This window comes from Plutella xylostella, chromosome 10 (genome assembly GCF_932276165.1).
Source record: "Plutella xylostella chromosome 10, ilPluXylo3.1, whole genome shotgun sequence".
NCBI lineage: Eukaryota > Metazoa > Arthropoda > Insecta > Lepidoptera > Plutellidae > Plutella > Plutella xylostella.
In genome coordinates, this window is record NC_063990.1 from 11,082,019 (window position 1) to 11,100,952 (window position 18,934).

The following is an 18,934-nucleotide window of genomic DNA, read 5'->3' on the forward strand; positions in this document are numbered from 1 at the left end:
TGCCAAATGCGGAATGATGATGCAATGTTTAGAAAGCAATGGACTATACTATTTCGCATGAAAGAAAGAGAGAGCAACAATTCAAAAGGGCTACCTGGTAACTAATCACGTATAGTTTCAAGTGCTCGCATTGCCACTTGGCACTTGAAAATATACACGATTAGTACGCAGTGGTAACTGCTGCAGTATATTTTCAAGCCATAATTTTGGCCCAACTTACTTGAAAATATACGCGATTAGTGCGTAATGGCCTTGTATACTTTCAAGTAAATCATGGCACCATTTTAATTTGAAAATATACGCGAGCAGTCCCAACCTCTGCGTTCTGGCCTTGTATAGTTTCAAAACACGCCTGTCTGTCACATTAAGAGATCATATTTCTTGTTTATTAAATTTCCCGCGACTCCGTCCGGTGAGTGGGCGGACCGGGAGTCCGGGATAAATCCGGACCGGACAGCGTTCAACGGTTCACTACCGGAATTGAAAATCTTAATCAAAACCCTTAGTAGTAAGTAGTTGGGTAGTAGTTCTTTATGTTTAAGGTAGCCTGTAAGAGATGGCTCTTAGCGATAAGGCCGCCTATTATTTATTGTTCCTAGTCATAGCCTAAAACATACAGACAATACTTATAAAGTATTGTCTGTCCTTATGTTTTAATATTTGTGGTGACCAATAAAGTTATATTCTATTAAGTTGGATTGTCCACGCAGACATTAGACGATTAGAGGGTTGCTCTAGTTTAGGAATACGGGAAGCGGAGTTTCGTAGCACCTGCGCTATATCCAAGTCGGAAGCAGCATGCCTGCTTCCAAACCGTTTTTCCATCAAATTCCGAATCCAAATAATTTAGAAAATTCATATGTATTTTCTTTTTATCACATTTCAAAGGTTAATCTTAGAATTATAATGTATGTTTTTTTGTGATTTAGGTAGATACTTTTCTTATTTACAGAGATAATACATGATATAAAAATTATAGCCAAAATACATTATGTAGCGCCTTATTCAAAATACTGCGCAATAGCGCTCAACAAAACTCTTGCGATAACATAAAATGGAGGGACAGACATTTCAACTTAAGTGTGTTTCAGATTATTTTCGACAAAATATAATGTGTGTAAGTTTTTTCATAAAATAAGGCTATAAAAATCAAGTTAGGTACTTCTTAAACAGTATTCGAATAGACTTATCCGTTTTCAGTAAGTACTACCGACGACGTCGCGACTTGCCGATGCACTCATTCACAAAATAAAAACGCCCAAATATACTACATCTATGTTTCGTTAGCACTACACAAAATGAAATACCAATAGTGAACATGTACTAGAGCTATTGCCACAGAGATCGTTCGGCGCGTGTTATTTTAAACTTTGTAGAAATAACTTCAGTTTGTCAGATGCTCGCACATTAGAGACCGCCACGGCAGCGATGGCACATTAATTTTATCTTCTGCCACGAACGCTGTGTCCTACATACACATGATAAATAACGAAAGGGTTATAGGTACTTTGGAACATTTAGAAGTATTCAGTTCATGTCAGTAGTAGATATAATCCGAAAATGGATTACCTACTTATAATACACTCACGGGCAATGAAAAGGTTCCACTGAGAAAATCACCAAATTACTCCTAGAAACAGAAAAGGCTACCTCAATAACATTGAAGCACATTTAACAGAACATCAGGATATAACCAACTAAAAATGATAATATTTTGTTAAAGTTTTAAATTAAATCTATTAATCTAAAATTTTGGTTGTTTGGTGTCAAAATTTTGTGAACGGAACTTTTTCATTGCCCCTGACTGTATTCCTAATGTTAACAAAGTTTTTACGAATTATGGCTGAATTCAGGAGAAAATAATACCTAGACTGTTTATATTCACAAATGATACCATAATATCAATATTTCTAAGACGTGCGCTAATGAATGAAATTCAAGTACTTACTTATAGATTTTCACTTGCATGTTTTTTTTTCAATATAACTTGATAATAAACCGGATGTTCTATTCATTCGCTATCAGGTGCGGCCTATCAAATGATAACTTGTGACGATTCTTCTTAAAATAAGAAATCATTATTATATACAGAAAGAGCCCCCCCTTATCCGAACGGAGAGTAATTTGTAAAAATTGACGTTCATCAGAAAATTTTATATTTGTACGATGAATAAAAAATTTTGACTTTTGACTTTTTTGACTTTATTTTCAAAATATACTTACCAACAATATTTTTTTTATTTCGTAAATGATGTCCTCATTGATATTAACAGCTTACTAAATTCGTTAGAAGAAGCAAACTTTAGAAAATAAAGTCGGCCAGTGTTAAGGTCGTCCCTTCATAACAAATGCATGAGTCCCACCATTAAACCAGAAAAAGTACATCATAAACAAACTCACCTATGTTAAAAGATTTAAATTAGATATTAAAATTATTGTCCTCGAAAAGCCATTTGTCTCTATCTCCCCAACAGATCGGAGGAAGCAATCTCGACGCCACTGGAAGCGGCCAATGGGCTCTTGACAATAAAAGTAAATATTCAAATGTGCGCAAACGCACGTGGGCCGGCGATAAACTTAAACAAATAACTTTATGTACACTCTATTGGGATGTCCTGTCTTCAGAACAATGCGTACGAACCACCAGCACAACTTTTTTAATCTGTTATATTCCGTCTGCAATAGGGAATAAGAGCTACAGGATTTGGTTAGAGGAAACTCTACCTTTTTGTCTAGACTGGTATTGCGACGAGCAATTTGAACCGTAGCACGGACGCCCACAGTCGCAAAATAGGTGTACAATGCTAACTGTATTACCAAAGTAAACTTTAAATATTGTTTCATCTTATGTTTAAAACTAAATTCTGGCATTTGGCAGCGCTAAAAATTTGCTAAATACTGAATTTTTTTTGTGGTACTTCATTGTAGTTATAATGATATTGAGCAAGCACCGCTCACATTCACCCCAGTGGGCGCAGTGGTCAAAAATCGGCAGGGCATTATAATTATAATTTACTGGGACTAAATGAGGTAATATTAATGACGGACTTCATGGTAATAGCTTTCATCTAATATCACCATTGATTATGGAAAAAATCCTTCAGTCTTCAGTGGAATTTGCAGCGGCAGCGGAATGTGTGAGATTTTACATCTACGTACACCAGATCGCCTGTTCATCTTCTCAGTCCAAACCATAAATATACCAAGAGACGAAATATTATACACTGCAAACCAAAATTTACTAATAAGGTTAACTCGCCCTGATTATAATACAGGAAAAGTTTTGGTTTATAAATTTCTGCATTCATCTTTTGTTAAAACATTATTGTAATTGTTATCACAAGTGGTGGAACAATGTAGCTTATTATACGTATGTTATGATGACGGATGAAGGATATCTTTTTGTAGTCGGTCCGTACGGTAAAGAGAAAGAGTCAAAGGGATTACAAATTTACAAAACATCACCGTTTCTCGATGGCGATATCATTACGGCTAGTACTTACAGGTTTGATAGATTGTCGAAAACTATAAAACTTTCAGTTTTCTCGCGTACAAAGTGCCTCTAGCAGAAACTATCATGAAAATTTTGACAGATAAAGTATACAGGTGACAGTAGAAAACCAAAACTTTTTTCGTTTACGTAAATTCCAAAACCCGTACTAGAGGTCCTTATGAGAAGTTATGGACAGAACCAGGTTTTTGTAGCGCCTAGATGGCACGAGTGGTAGGTACATTATACACTTGCGAGCAATGAAAAAGTTCCACCCACTATGCAAGTTGCTGAGTCGCTGGAACTTGCATTGCGCGTGCGTGTATTGTACCACTCGTACCATCGAGGCGCTACAAAAAAAAAAACACGCACTCACGCCTTGTACTAATGTACTCCCTTGCGGGGTAGGTAGAGGTGCATTGCTGCACCCACTTTTCGCCAGAGTGTTATGTTAGTCCCAATGTAATAGGGGGCGGGCTATTGCCATTTTACGGGCACATCCAAGACCCGAGAACAAATATCTGTGTTTAAACAAATATCTGCCCCAGCCGGGAATCGAACCCGGGACCATCGGCTCAGTAGTCAGGGTCACTAACCACTACGCCATTCGGTCGTCGAGGCGGTACAAACCCCCTTTTTTGCAGACTGTACTTAGGTAACTCAGTAAAACACTAGTTCTCATTCCTAAAGCCACGTGACAACTGTTCCTAAGTGTACGGAACACCTGCGAAAACTCAACACACTGGTGTATTGTGAATAGTTTATGCAGAATAGCACGAGCATTGAACTCTAGAGTGGTATGTTATATGCAGGCACTTGACTAACCTACTTAGTGATTATCCTTAGTACCTAGGGGCTAGGGGCATTAGTAATGATGTGTTCAATAAACTGCTCAGTGAAAAAAATTTAGCTCTAAATTACAAGTTCTGGAATAGGCGTTTTTACAAATTTTATATTTTAAAATCTGGTGGTTTAAATTTTGGTAGTGGCCCTCCAGGCTCGTATTGAAATAAGTGCCCAGCCAAAAAAGGTTCGTGATCTCTGACATGTCAAAAGTTGATAACTGTCAGAATTCCGCCGAATTAAAGATCAAGGTATTGAAGGAGCGAAGGTGTTGCCACTCCTCCATTGAAAAGGGAGGATCCTCCGACCAAGCTGGGCGGTTTAGCTTGGTGGGCAACTGCCCGACGGTTACATGTCGGGATTCTGTATATATACCTACTGAGTAGCTGTAATTCTTAGATACCGCGATGTAGGATTTTGGTATTTTGCTTTTTCACTCTTCCATGCCATCTGTTGGTCGTCCTTGATATCTCTTTTGCAGGATCTCTATCTTGACTTCTATGCTTGCGCGTATTCCTTATAGATGTCGCCACAAAGGTATAGGTCTACCTTAGCATGACCTTAAAGTAAAAATCATATTATTATATCGTATCGTAAGTAAGTATAACTTCTTCTAAAGTTCAATCAATACTGAACTACCTATTCCCCGTAGGCAAAGGATCTTTTCCATCGAACTGTCCATTGTTCCATAATATTCTTCACGTTTTAATTTGTTATATTCTATCGAATACCTATACATACAAATTACCAGTTCTTTACTCATTCTTCCTTTCTTCACTTATCGAAAATATTTGTTATTACTCAATGTAGCCGTTATCATTAGACTGACTGGTATACAACTAGATAATCTCGTCAACTTCCTGTGCTGATTCGTCAGCCTGGACCCATGTCTGCTTACATTAGAGGCACGAGCTTAGCAGATAAGACCTAGTTGTCAACCTGAGTAGGTTACGTACCTAGAAATAGATGTACAGTACATACGTATTGTTAAGTTAGATAACTTGTGGATTAACTTCACCATCAAGGCTTTGGGGTTGATTACCGATGTGAAAAAGTATAGAGCATGCAGTTACGTTACCTACCGTTTGGGATACACACAATTGTGAAAAATAATAATGTGTATTTCTATTTTAATAATGTTCCAATTTATTAACTGTGTTCATGTCATGTATGTAGGTAGTTAGTCCAGTACAAATTTAATTTTTATGTTTTGTATTATATTGTGTATGTTTGTGAATTAGTGTGAATAAATGGTATGAATTTGAATTTGAATTTGGATATCCTAACTAATATTATAAATGCGAAAGTAACTGTGTCTGTCTGTCTGTCTGCTACTCTTTCACGCCAAAACTACTGAACGGATTTGAATGAAATTTGATATACATACGGTGTAGACCCTGGGAAAGAACATAGGCTACTTTTTATCCCGGAATTCCCACGGGAAAACTTTTTTAGGCGAAGCGAAGCGCGCGGGAACAGCTAGTTTATTATAAAATTTAATATTAAAGGAATATGTTCATAAAGTCTTAATTACCTATGTAGGTACTTTATAATATTATCTTTACGAACGCTCGACTCGCTTTTTTGAATCGATTATTCACCAAATTTCAGGTTTTTATTTCTTTTCACTGATAATGACACGAGGAAAATCTCATTCTTAGAACGGCTATAAACCACTCGTCATTAGACCAGGTTGGGTCAGACCGGACGTTTCTTTATAGCAGAACCTACTTTACCTAAATAGATGACGGCAGAAAATAAATTCTTTATCGGATTATAGCTGCTGAGATCATAGAGATAAATGCGTTTGTTATGTGGTACTGATTCTCAGTAATGCCTCCCCGGTTAATACATCAGAACCTACAACACTTCAAGTTTTTGCTGTATCATTACATAAATGTAATGCATGGCGCCAAGGGTTTTATCTATAAATCTATTTGTAAATGTAAAAGAAATGATTACAGCAATATACATAAATATTAGACTGTCCTTGGCGTGATAAGTTCCCACGCGCACACACATCCTATCCTATTTCCCTGAATTGTGTTTTAGATACGCCTAGTAATTAACATGATCAAATTACTACCTAAATATTGCTGTGTTTATTGTATATTATTATTATATTTCATGAACAAACAGAATTAAATGGCACGCGGAGACAACTAAGTTTCAAGCCATTTTAAGCAAAGGAAATTTCTTTTCTAATAAATAATTTGTGTTGTAAGTACTGAATATTTTGTAAGAAACTAAAAACTGTTATTAAAAGCCGTAGGTATACAACAGAAACTAGATAATATTGTCCAGGGAGATAGTTTTGCTGATGCGCCGCGCAGGCAGCTGGCGATAGCTCAACAATTCTGTCGCACTCAACACTTCGCGGCTACGGACGTGACTGCTTTATAAACACAACAACATACTTTCGACTATTATCAAAGAAAAACTTAGTAAAGCAGCATTTAGAACTATTTACCTACTTGCATGAAGAAAGTTTTAAGTCAATGGTATTAAAAGCTAAATAGTGTGGACTGTGGACGGTCCACACTGGACCACAGTGGACCAGGATTTTGAAGAAAAGTTGCCCTATAAAGTTTAGCATTGCTAAAGACTTGAGTCCCTGAAGGGTCTTCGTGTTTATAATAAAAATCTTAAAGTGAGACTGAACTTCTGTATAATATTTATGACTTTTACACGACCTATACATACAAATTATTACCGCCATAAATTTTCCTGTAGGTACATTGGATCAGTAGAATGGCAGGTCGCCTGCCTATTAAAATTGCAACACATTGTTTAATATGTAAGCAAAAGTTTCCAATAAAGCTCGAAGCCATTTAAGACATTTCCGAGATTATTAATGCATGTTAAATTTCCAATGCATAGGACTACGATATTATCATATTTATTGCCCAGAGACAGTTAAATCAGCAGTAAAATCTATGATATTATGTACTTAATATACAGGTGTATAGGTATATACTTATTCAGTACATAATGATAATCTCTTTCCCAATTCACGTATTAAAACTACAAGAAAATTTCAGCGGCTACCATTTTTACACCGTTTTCAGCATATTCGTTTCTTTGCATTCTAGAACCTATGTAATGTACTTATTAGATTCAGGCATCAGCGAAGCACCAACCTACACCCTTCTTCAACGAAGATTTCCACATCTGCATCAATCGGTATAAACTTGCTGAGGAACTACGTGACCAAAGTCTGAAGTGATTCGAATGACAACAATTGCATTTTGGCGACGCGTTGTCGGTGAAAAAATATCGCCCAAGAGGCATAAATTGGTGTCGGCGGAGCATTGACCGCGGGCTGGATTGATGTCCTACCTGAACTATCTTTTTAATTAGGTACTTGGGATATTAGATACCTTGTATAAAAGCTCTAGTTAAAAACTATACCTTCCTAATGCAACTTTAAAAACTCTTGCTACCGAGCTACTTATTTTCAGGTAAGTAACCTACAATGGCAACAAACAGGATCAAACTCTACCAAGAAACGACACGGATTTACGACCCTAAAAGTCGTTTACTCAAAAGACTATTCACGTGTAAACTACGGCAACAAATAAGACATTGCACCGGCTACCTGCCACTTCAGCAGTCGATAGATTGAACCTGCCGAAAAGATAGTCTTAGTCAACAATCCTAATTTAGTCCAACTATAGGTACGTTAGGTACGTTTGGGGAGAAGATACGTGCACAACATTGCATAACATCTCAGTGGATGTAAAAATGACATCTTGCAGTATAAACTCGGTCGTGCGGGCCCGTTCTGCTGATTTTTGCAAAACATGCAGACACGTACATTTTCTAGCTTAGATACTGAATTGAATAGTTTTAGTTTTAGCCTAGCGAGGACGTGCCGTGTGTAAGTGAATGAATATACAAATAGTGAATAGTGAAATTAGTTTAGATTGTGCTGCAGGTGTTCAGTGCACCGTCGGAAGGATGAAGTTGAAGAAAACAGTGACTTACTGTATTATGGGAAACTCGTTGTGTGTTAAATACTCGACTAAAGTTATGCCGCAGGTTAGTGAAAACTCTAAAGACTAATATAATAGCGACGGACCTTCTTAAACAGGTAGCCTGTAGTAGGCCGGAATCGTTGGTTCATGAGAAGCCGTTTACATGTTTTCGCTGATCAATTGATCATACTAAAATTATTGTCTTTATGTAATGTGATTGAAAATTTAAGTAATTAATTAAAAGAAAGCTAGGATAATTTAATTTTAGACTCGAATCGCCGTCATCTTCAGCTACGACGACAAGTAGACAAATAATATATTTTTTGCATTATCCCGAGTGTCGTACGAAATTTCTCTTTTAGAAATAAACGGAATGTAATCACAAACTAATGAAATTATCAGACCGTACAAAACTAAATACATGACATGTAAGTACTTATTTATGTCGATATCCAAAAAAGGTGTCATAAAAACACATGTTTCTCTTAAACACAGCTAATTAAATATAATATATGTTACGTCCATTTGCGTCATACTTTTTATATACTTAGTAGGTTATTAAAAACGCTATAAACTGATTTTATACCAATGACATTAATTAAGTATTATTAGGTAGATATTAAACTGTAGTTGGAACTAAGTAACACTAGTGTACACATGCGTATATAAGAATCAGTTGATCAATTTAAAGTTTTACCTTGATTTTATTATTTGATTAAATTGGTACTTAATAAAATATCAGCTGTTATATCTACATATAGTACATACCATCAGATATCCAATGCGGTATCGAGCTATGAACTGAGTATCTGGTATAAGCAGAGGACATAGCGTGTCCTGTGATGTTGGGGTGTCCGAACGGCTTACCCTGGCTTGTCATCAAGCGACGCTCATCCGATTGGTTTTTACACAAATCAGAAATTGGCCATAATGGTTTATATACTGACTGACTGTGAGGGTAATCAAACATTGTACTTTTGCCGAAGCGGTTCTGGGCCCGTCCTATGTCACGAGTGGTACGTCGACCGTCGCGTCGCCATAATTTAGAATATCAAGGCTCGTTTACACAGTGCGTGCTGCTGCGTGGCCAATAGACAGCTACTCGGTTTGTCTACTCGTACGCTAGTAGCTCGACTCGCCTGTGCTGACTCCAAGACACCTAGCTACTGCCCAGTCCGAATCGAGTCGCGCTGTCGAGTGAACTTTTAAGCCTCGATGTCGCTGTATAGTCGCGTGCGACGTCGCAGAACAGAGCGCGACGTCGCGGCGACACGTAGACGACATGTGCCTAGACAGGTTCTGCGACGATTTGTCGCATAGTGAATACGAGGCTTTATTCAACAACTCTATCAACTAATAATGACTGGCAGTAGTCAGTATTTGACCGATAAAAGGAAAAATAATCTATGAACGTAAACTACAAATCATCGATAATTAATTAAAACTGGCAGTAAATAAAACTAGGTTCTATCTAAGAATAACTAATAGTAGCTGTAGAGTAGCTATAGGTGTTCGAATCATACAACTGTTGTTGTTTATAAAGTGATTTAAACTTAAACTGCAGCGTTTCATCGCTACACCGGCGCGGCGCCGCCCGCCCTAGCCCCGACTCGGGCGGGCGACGGGTATATTTCCATAGGGCGACGTCGCGTCGCTTCGTGCCGTGTCGCCGGTGTGTCAGTCGTTCTATTTCCAACATGGCGCCTAAAGTGAATAATCCTGCAGTATTGTCGTGTATTTATCGATGTCCTGATGTTAGAAGCTGAACTCCTGTTGCTCATAGGACAGCTCAGTGATTTCAAATTGAACGTGAATTTGTTCTTAAAGCAGGCTGAAAAGTGTGTATACGGCGCCAGGCAGAGCGGCGCGGGTTTTCTATTTGATACTTTGGAGTAGATAGCATTTCAGCAGTACTTACTGCAAAGGTGGCGAATGACTCAACGTCAGCATCTTACAATGCAGAAATAATATTATGAAGATTGAAGTTAAAAAAGGGTTAAATAAAATACGAGTAAGATCTATTTTTCTATAATATTTCCGATAAACTAATCATTATAGGGGGAAACAAATATTGTCTAATTTTACCTATTAAAGACGTTAAAATGTAGGAAAATCTCTATATTTTTGGTTTGTAGTTTATAAGGAAACTCAAGGTAGAGTAGCTTTCGCAGATTACTGCACGTTACCAAAGGTCGCCGGTATTTTTATTATTCTTTGCTTAGTATGAGTGGTTTTGGTGATTTAATTTTCAGGTATCAACATAATGTACCTAGCTGTGAAAATCAGTTCATAATATTCCGTCAGAGATAGTAGAGTTTTCAGAATCATCATCATGATCATGCTAAAAATGCTTGGATTTTTTTACCGTTCATCATTTAACTATACTTATTATTAAATAATATACTTAATTACCAAAAGTATTTGTTATAAATTCTTTATTTTATTTCGCGAAATTATAAACCCCGTATAGGTATGCTCATTCAAACGTGACGACTTTAAGTATGATACATAATTATGCTGGCTGATGATGATGAGTATATACCCAACTACCCATATATTTGTTTTACCTACACTACGTAACGCGCAGTTATCAGTAGGGTAATTGGCAATATTACTTCCGGTTTCCTGAAAGAAGATGTTTGTTTTGTTGTGCTGTTTAAGCTTAGTTGTCGACACACTGTTATTATGTTATTTATTATACTTAATGTAATTGTATAAAATAAATACATTTCGGTGTGTTTTTTGTTAATTTATGAGGCGGAGGGTGCGATAGGGGAAGCAGGGGGAATAGTGCACTCAAATATAAAACCGTCAACAACGACCCTTTGTTTCAAACAACGGTGATAACCTCTATTCGAGATCATTGTTTTTAAGAGTTACTTCCTTTCAAGATTTAAGATTCATTCCATAAACAAATTATTCTTAATTGTGCCGGCAAACGCCTTGTCTTACGTTATCAGTTCACGATAATCAGCTTCAAAAACTTGCGATACTACAACCACTTGGTCTCTCCACCGTACCTACCTACATTGAAGACCGTGTCTGTTATTATTACAGAATGCTCTATACATGTAGTATTATGTGTAGTTATGTAATGTAGAGGCGCGTGTATCATGCCGTCGCGTCCGCCCAACGCGTCTGGGCGCGAGTGCGAGCGAGACGGGCGGCCACGCGGGGGGAGGCACGCATGAATTGATATAAGCAACTGGTGAACGCGACCCAAACTCAGTTCGGAAACAATCGCGCGTGCGGCCCCGCGACCCGAGCGCCACGAGCGCGGGACATGTCACACAGGATAATGCATGAGTGCTACACGTCTAATTGCTCCACTAGCCAATGTGTACATTTGTCCGAGTGGTCACGCAATCAGTTCCTTTCAGGCGAGTGAAGCCGCGTCGGTGACGTGGACGCGCCGCGGTCAAGGATTCAAACTTTATTGCGACGAAAAACCAAAAGAACAAAAACTTTCGTTTCAAACGTGACAGCTGAGCCGAGATACGATCGAGATCTCCTAACTCCACTATCAGCTCGATCTCGTGGCGCGTGACTATCGACAATTCTAGAAAACGCAAACGGAATTTACGTATTTATTATCGTTAATGTTAAGTGTGGTTCACTAAATTATGGTGGTTACTAAAGTCGATAACATGGCTTCGTACTCCACTTACCAAACCGCGGGAAGACCGAAGATCTTCTTTCCAAAGAAGGTACGTACCTGCAACAGGGTTTCATTAATTGCATGTAGGTTTAATTGTTTGTCCCCGGTCTCCCCTACAAATAAACAGCTAAAAGTAGAAATCTTGTTGATAAAATTTGCCCAGTTGCATATAAATATTCATGATACGACGACATTCAGAAGTTGTTATTAGAGGTAAACACATATGCGGGACTGTTATTTTTGCATCGCTATTTTGACAATTAAAATATTCAGGGTTATAATAACACTAGTACCAAATTATGCACACTTGTTCACGTTACTTGTTACCAAGTGACTAAATAATAATATATTGTTGGGTTTTAACAAAAGTTTATACAACTAAAGATATTTTTTATCTATTAAGGTAGGTAGTTTTATAATATTTTAATATTTATAGGTACTATTTTAGTTTAGGTTTATTAGTCGTAGATTACATTTTATTCTGTTTTATTTAATAAATTTCTTCCCGATTAAAGATCATCTATTATATATAAATAAATATAGCCCATTTTCAGTGAAGACACTGCTCAGTGCTCAGTACCAATGTCTACTATCTAATTAAAATTTAATTTTAAAGTAATAAGTACTACCATGTTATAATTTGTTGATAACTTGAACAATTAACTAACTGTTTGTTATATCCACATATTAAAAAAATACCTTAGTCAAATGAGGCTACAATTTATGAAGAACAAAGAAGTTTAACCAATACCTATCCGCTTTCTTTCTCTTCAGATCGATTAGAGGAATAAATGCATTGCGAATGAACCCTTCTCCCAAACATCTAAACTAAACTTTATGATATTATGCTCTAAATGCGCGACCTACTTCAGATTTACTTCTAGCCTTGGAGTTTCTTACATTTACACAACAGTTTGGAAACTTCATGTTAACAGAATTAATGAACTAGCAAGCAAAACAGCAAGTTGGTGCTCTTGGGGAAACCCGACCAAAGATAAAACAAACTTATTTGAAGCTAGCACCGGCGGTTATCATTTTCACCGATAATCCCGCTCCACACTAACTATTTAAACCATAACCATAAAAAGCAGCGATTGACCTTATTCTCCACAAAGAAACTGCAAAAACTGCGAAATCACATTCATTGGCATGCAACATCCGTTTACATTGGACAATCCGAGGCAAGGTCCCTCCTGCGACCTACTTCTCTATTGTCTGTGTATCTCAGCCCTCCGCTGCAGTCGCCGCTAGAGACGCAGATCACGCATGCAGGTTAAAGGGTACCAGCATATCCACATCTGTGAGATCAAACCACAGTTCTAATGTAAACTTTACAGTTACAAACATAAAGTCTGTTGTTGTCATGTGCGAATGTTCCTTTGATAGCGCCGCTGGTGCCTGATAAGCCGTGACTTTGCGCAGTCGTGTTGGGTGTTTGATGCTTTATGTTGCACATTAACTTTGTAGTCTCGCCATTTATGGCACAAACAACAATTAATGGCCCACTATATGGGTCAGGGTGGTTAATAAAGATAGGAATCAAAATATAAATAAATACTAACAAATGATCCGAAAGAGCTTCATCTGATCAAACTGACAAGAATAATGATAATGATAGACGATTGTTTGCACAAGACTAATGACTTCGATGATAGGAAAATGTTATCAGATGATACTGCATTAATACCTATGCGCAATTGCTTTAATTGAGATTTGTCATAAATGCAACGTAAAATATAAATACACTCGATGAAACAAAGTCATAAGTTTTACCTTTTACCATGGCAAAAGTGTTGTTGCGATGATTATACTATTTTATTAGTTTTATTATTACTGAATTGGAATTAAACGCACCATTTAAGGTTTATCTATGTAGAACTAGAGACAATCTTAGATGTCAACGTGTTAACGGAAATAACCTATACAAGAGGTCGGAAGTTATAATTGCAACTTCATAATTATCACCAATTATTAATTTAGGGCTATTTTTTTTTATTGGCTCACTAAACTGAGTTTAGTTCTTACAGCTTTCAAAATCTGTTGCCTAACTACCTTACAATGAATAAGCCCTACTAGAAGTGAGCACAACATGCATAAAAAATAAGAATTACATTTTTACAAAAATGAAGTTAGTGCTATTCCAATAACTTAATATCTAAACAACTTATGCTACTTACTACAAATTCTCTACAAATTTACATACTACAGTATAAATAAGAATATCAGTACCACAACAATATTTGTGTGCTGCCATTGCTATACCTACTTAATTAACTAAAACAACCCGTAGACGCGAAAACAAATACATTACATAATAACACTTTTCAAATGGTACTTAATTGATGAGACAGTGGATCCAAATTAGGGTTATGTAGGTTTATGGCTTTAATTTAATCATTTACACTGTCTACATAATGTAGTTATGAGTAGCTAGAACGTTATACCTGAAAATTCTTCTAAAGACTGATGGTTTCATTTTTAGTTTAATCATGTAAAAACCAAGACTACAGTTTATGAGAAAGCAAAAAAGAGGCAAAACTAACTGAATTTTGTATAAGTTTTAGTACATCATAAACTAATTTACAAAAAGTAGTTCACGAGCTTAACAGTAGTTAAAAAAACTATGTTGAAGATTGAATGACGCATGGTAAAAGAATCGCAAACGACCGGTGAAATGGGTCTTCAATGAAGGGCCAAGTGCATTCCCCGAATACCGAGGACCGGTCTTATACAATGTCTGGAACGGTCGGGGAAGAATGCGGGAGTACATAACTGACACAACGTAATATTATCAAAATAATAGGGTCATCGAAATTCATAAAAAATAATAGGGAAACAATCTGGAACAAACTGGGGACAATCAGGAAAAAGACTCGGTTACTGATGATATAATAGACATAGACAAAAATAATAACATTATACTCAGATCTATAGCAGAAATAAAATGATAGTCCACTTGTCTGGTAACAAGTCTTAGTCAAGACCAAAATCTGTTATATTATTATTAAAGCAGATAATATTATGCAGACACAAAAATACATTACAGTGAGTACAAGTCAGTTTCAATTCAATATAAAGATCACGATTCACAGAGCATTCTAATTGGAGCGCTACATGGACTTTCCTCGGAGGAAGCCGCCAAAAATAGCGTTTCCGGAGCCGACAGGGCTCTAAGTAGGAAGTGGCTAACACTCGACGAGTCTCCTCTTCCGTCCGCCTACTGCCGCGCCGCCAGACGACTTTATAATGCACTTAGGACCAGACTAAACGCTCAGCCTACACACTACGCACACCGACACAAAAGCATGTTTGGACGTCTGTTTCGAAAAACAACGTCGATTTGATAGAATCATTTAGTCACATCTAGCACTTATGGATTCTACTATGAATTGAGAATAAAGCGTAATAAAAAATTTGATGGAGTTTATGATGTGCAGTTCAATAAAAGACGGTGACGTCAACTCGAATCAGATATCTAAGATAAACTGAGGTAAACAAACAAAATCCAGGAAAAGTTAACGGCACCTCCCTAAATGGTAGTAGAGTCAAGTACCAGGTGCCACCCACGTGCGTACTGTGCCAGTTTCTCTGAATGCAGTGGCAGTGACTCGACAATTAAGATTTCCCGATACTTTGAAAGTTGAATGGGGCTCTAACCTAATGTGGATTAAGAATTGTTTGCTTCGATTGTAATTTCCATTATTTCTGTTCATCACAATTCATAATCTATATATTTTGATAGAATGCCAGTACGGCCTGAATTTTGCTCCGTGAAACAAGTATAGCCTTCTTGATTTTTTGAGCTGATGGGTTAACGGGTTTATTTATGGAAACCTCTGTAATTAAAAATTTACTGCAGAGCTTAATGGATGCGTACAACAACGGTGTATTGTGTTCAAGTCACAAATCTGAAGATCTCGGAAACGATGCGGGCAGGTAAACGGACCATGAGTCAATGATTCAGAAATATTTCGATGACTCACAAGTGGGAGCGATTAGGATAACTTTATTATTGTGTTCAAATACCAGTTGATATTCGATCGAACATTCTAATGATACTATACCAATTAACTAAGATTTACATACGACCATCAAGTATTATTTATCATCTGCGCAATTACTTTTTACGAGATTAATCGCATCGAGAGTACGAGGCGTTGTAGTTTTATTGGATTAACATTCTTGACCATGACTTAAGAATTACTCATCCTAAACTTTGTTATACTTTCGCGGTGCATAAAAATACCCAAAGGAAAATTTTAAAGCATCACAAACATGACATGGTAGTTATCGGTATTTTTTTAATAAAAATATTGTTTTTAATTCCAGGTACGTTCCGAGGAGTCTCTTCTTGCGCCTGAAAAGACAACGAAGATTGCACGATGGGTATGTTCAGCTTGGCAATTAATTATGGTGGCGGTATTATTGCAATTGGTGTATAAATAAATTAGGGATTATTGGATTTTTTAAGAAGGACTTCCTTTCATTGGAAGGAGACCCGTGCCCCAGCAGTGGGGACGTGATGGATGGCTCCCTCCTATAGAAACTTTGTAATAGTTATGTCCATGTAGAGTTTGAAGCCACGAGAGACTGTTTTTCCAATACGCAGCTGAAGTGTGCAATACTTAAATGTCGATGAAAAACATGTAATTCACCATCAAAGATACGAGCTCCATGCGTCACTACGCAAATACATACCACCGCCATAACAAAAGGCCGCTGCCTGCCACCATTACTTTACATATCCACACCTACATTTTATAGCTAGATATATGTACTAAACACATATGCATGCAAAGAGCGGTATTGTTCTCAGACTAATTTCGAAACGCTCATTATGCTAATTCATTGGGTTTTCCTGAAGTCGGTGCGTGTTTTGAAACTATACAAGGCCAGAACGCAGAGGTTGGGACTGCTCGCGTATATTTTCAAATTAAAATGGTGCCATGATTTACTTGAAAGTATACAAGGCCATTACGCACTAATCGCGTATATTTTCAAGTAAGTTGGGCCAAAATCATGGCTTGAAAATATACTGCAGCAGTTACCACTGCGTACTAATCGTGTATATTTTCAAGCGCCAAGCGGCAATGCGAGCACTTGAAACTATACGTGATTAGTTACCAGGTAGCCCTTTTGAATTGTTGCTCTCTCTTTCTTTCATGCGAAATAGTAATAAGTCTATTGCTTTCTAAACATTGCATCATCATTCCGCACTTGGCATTAATTTCGTAACGTGTTTTTTGTTTACACCGTAAGTTAAAAAGTAAATTGATATTAAACTGTAGAACTGTTGTTAATAGTAAAAAATATCTCATAAGAGGGTGTAGAACAATTCATAAAAGACAATTACGGTGAATTGAAAACTTGATGAAAAATATGTCTATTTAAAAAAAGATTTATAAAAAAAAGATTTAAAGATTTATTTATTTCACCAAAAACATACGTACAAAGTATATTGAGCACTGTTTTCCGAACTAGATATAAATCTGTATTTCAGAAGACAGTTCTCTTCCAGATTAGGGCCTTACTGGTAAATAAACAAAAATAGAACACAAAATCAAATAATAATTTAAATTAATTTTATAACCAGTGTGTGGGTGTCTGTGCGCGCGTGTGTGTGTATGTGTGCGCGTGTGTGTGTGTGTGTGTGTGTGTGTGTGTGTGTGTGTGTGTGTGTGTGTGTGTGTGTGTGTCCTACCTACCTACATACCTACTACACTCACGAGCAATGAATAAGTCCAAGTAGCAAAAACTCAACACCAATTATTAATGACCCTAATTTTTTTAAACCATTAAATTTAAAATTTGATCAAAATTTACTATTTTAGTTGGTAATAATAATATTTTGATGCGCTGTTAAATGCACTTTAATATTGCCGACGGCGTCATTAAGCTAGTCTTGTCCGTTCAGGAGTGTAGTAGGTATTACTCTTAATTCATTTAAATAATAAGATATTAGTAGGTATGCTTACTTCCAAGTATGATTGCTATAAATATCAATTTATCAATCAAATTAGAGCTTGTTCATCTTCATTTATTATCATTTTATAGGTATGACAGGCAGAACAAGTCAATTGTAGTCATTTACATTTACCGAAATAGTTAAGTAAATTAGAATCAGCATGTAGGTATAAATTATATGCGACAAGTACGCCAATCAAGCAATATGCGTAATAGCAATGTATATTTTCAAGTACGATTCAGTAAATCCCAACTTGAAAGTATACGCGATTAGTACGCACAAATCGTGTATATTTTCAAGTAAAATATTTATTTTTTTCACTTGAAACTATACAGTGCTAGTACACTATGGGTGCGTTCTGGCCTTGTATAGTTTCAAAACACGCGAAGTCGGTCGTTCGGTTGTTTCATGTCTTGGTTTCAAGTAAGCACTAAGACATAGGCTTTACGTTGTTGTTTTCGTGATGTATGTGAATGTATCTTCTATTCTGTCGTCGTTCTTCGAACCAAAAACTATCTTGTGCCTAAATTATTTAACCAATTACCAACAGATGTCTCAAATGTTAAACCTTTCAATAACCATAAGAAAAAAAAAGTACTTAAACATTTTTTTGTTCAGTCGTTATAATTTATTACTTTTCTGAATACCGTGTTATTTTTAGAGTACCTATGTGATTGTATATCATGGCATATGCATACTTACCTGTGTTAAACTACATCTTAGTTAAAACCTACATAACATAATTTAACTGTTAAAATTACTTATAACATTGAAACTTGATATGAGCGTTTGCCCACATAAGCTACATTCTAGCTTGGGGCTCATAAGCATGTACCTTAGTCGTAAGCTTCACATGAATAAAATATTTTTGAATTGAAAATTGAAATTGAATTGAATTCTGCATCTGTTGAAATTTATCTTATCGGTCTCCCTCCTACATGATTTCTCCGTGAGGTAAAATTATACTTAAATTCACGGGTCTAAAATTCTAATGATAGGGT

The 18,934-nt window shown here is 36.7% G+C and overlaps 1 protein-coding gene across 4 annotated transcripts in view; it reads left to right on the plus strand.

Annotated features, from left to right (window-relative positions):
- Nucleotides 1–18,934, plus strand: part of LOC105394156 (NAD(+) hydrolase sarm1) — a 48,131-nt gene that overhangs the window by 13,767 nt on the left and 15,430 nt on the right. The window contains exons 1-2 of one of the 4 annotated variants that reach the window (XM_011565994.3): nucleotides 11,528–12,017; nucleotides 16,298–16,354. The exons of 1 other annotated variant lie outside the window; for it this stretch is intronic. In XM_011565994.3, the coding sequence (XP_011564296.2) occupies nucleotides 11,934–12,017; nucleotides 16,298–16,354 (141 nt within the window). In that variant the 5' untranslated portion in view covers nucleotides 11,528–11,933. Of the gene's footprint in view, nucleotides 1–11,527; nucleotides 12,018–16,297; nucleotides 16,355–18,934 lie in introns of those variants that run through there. 2 more of the 4 variants (XM_048623587.1, XM_011565996.3) reach the window with 2 other exon arrangements.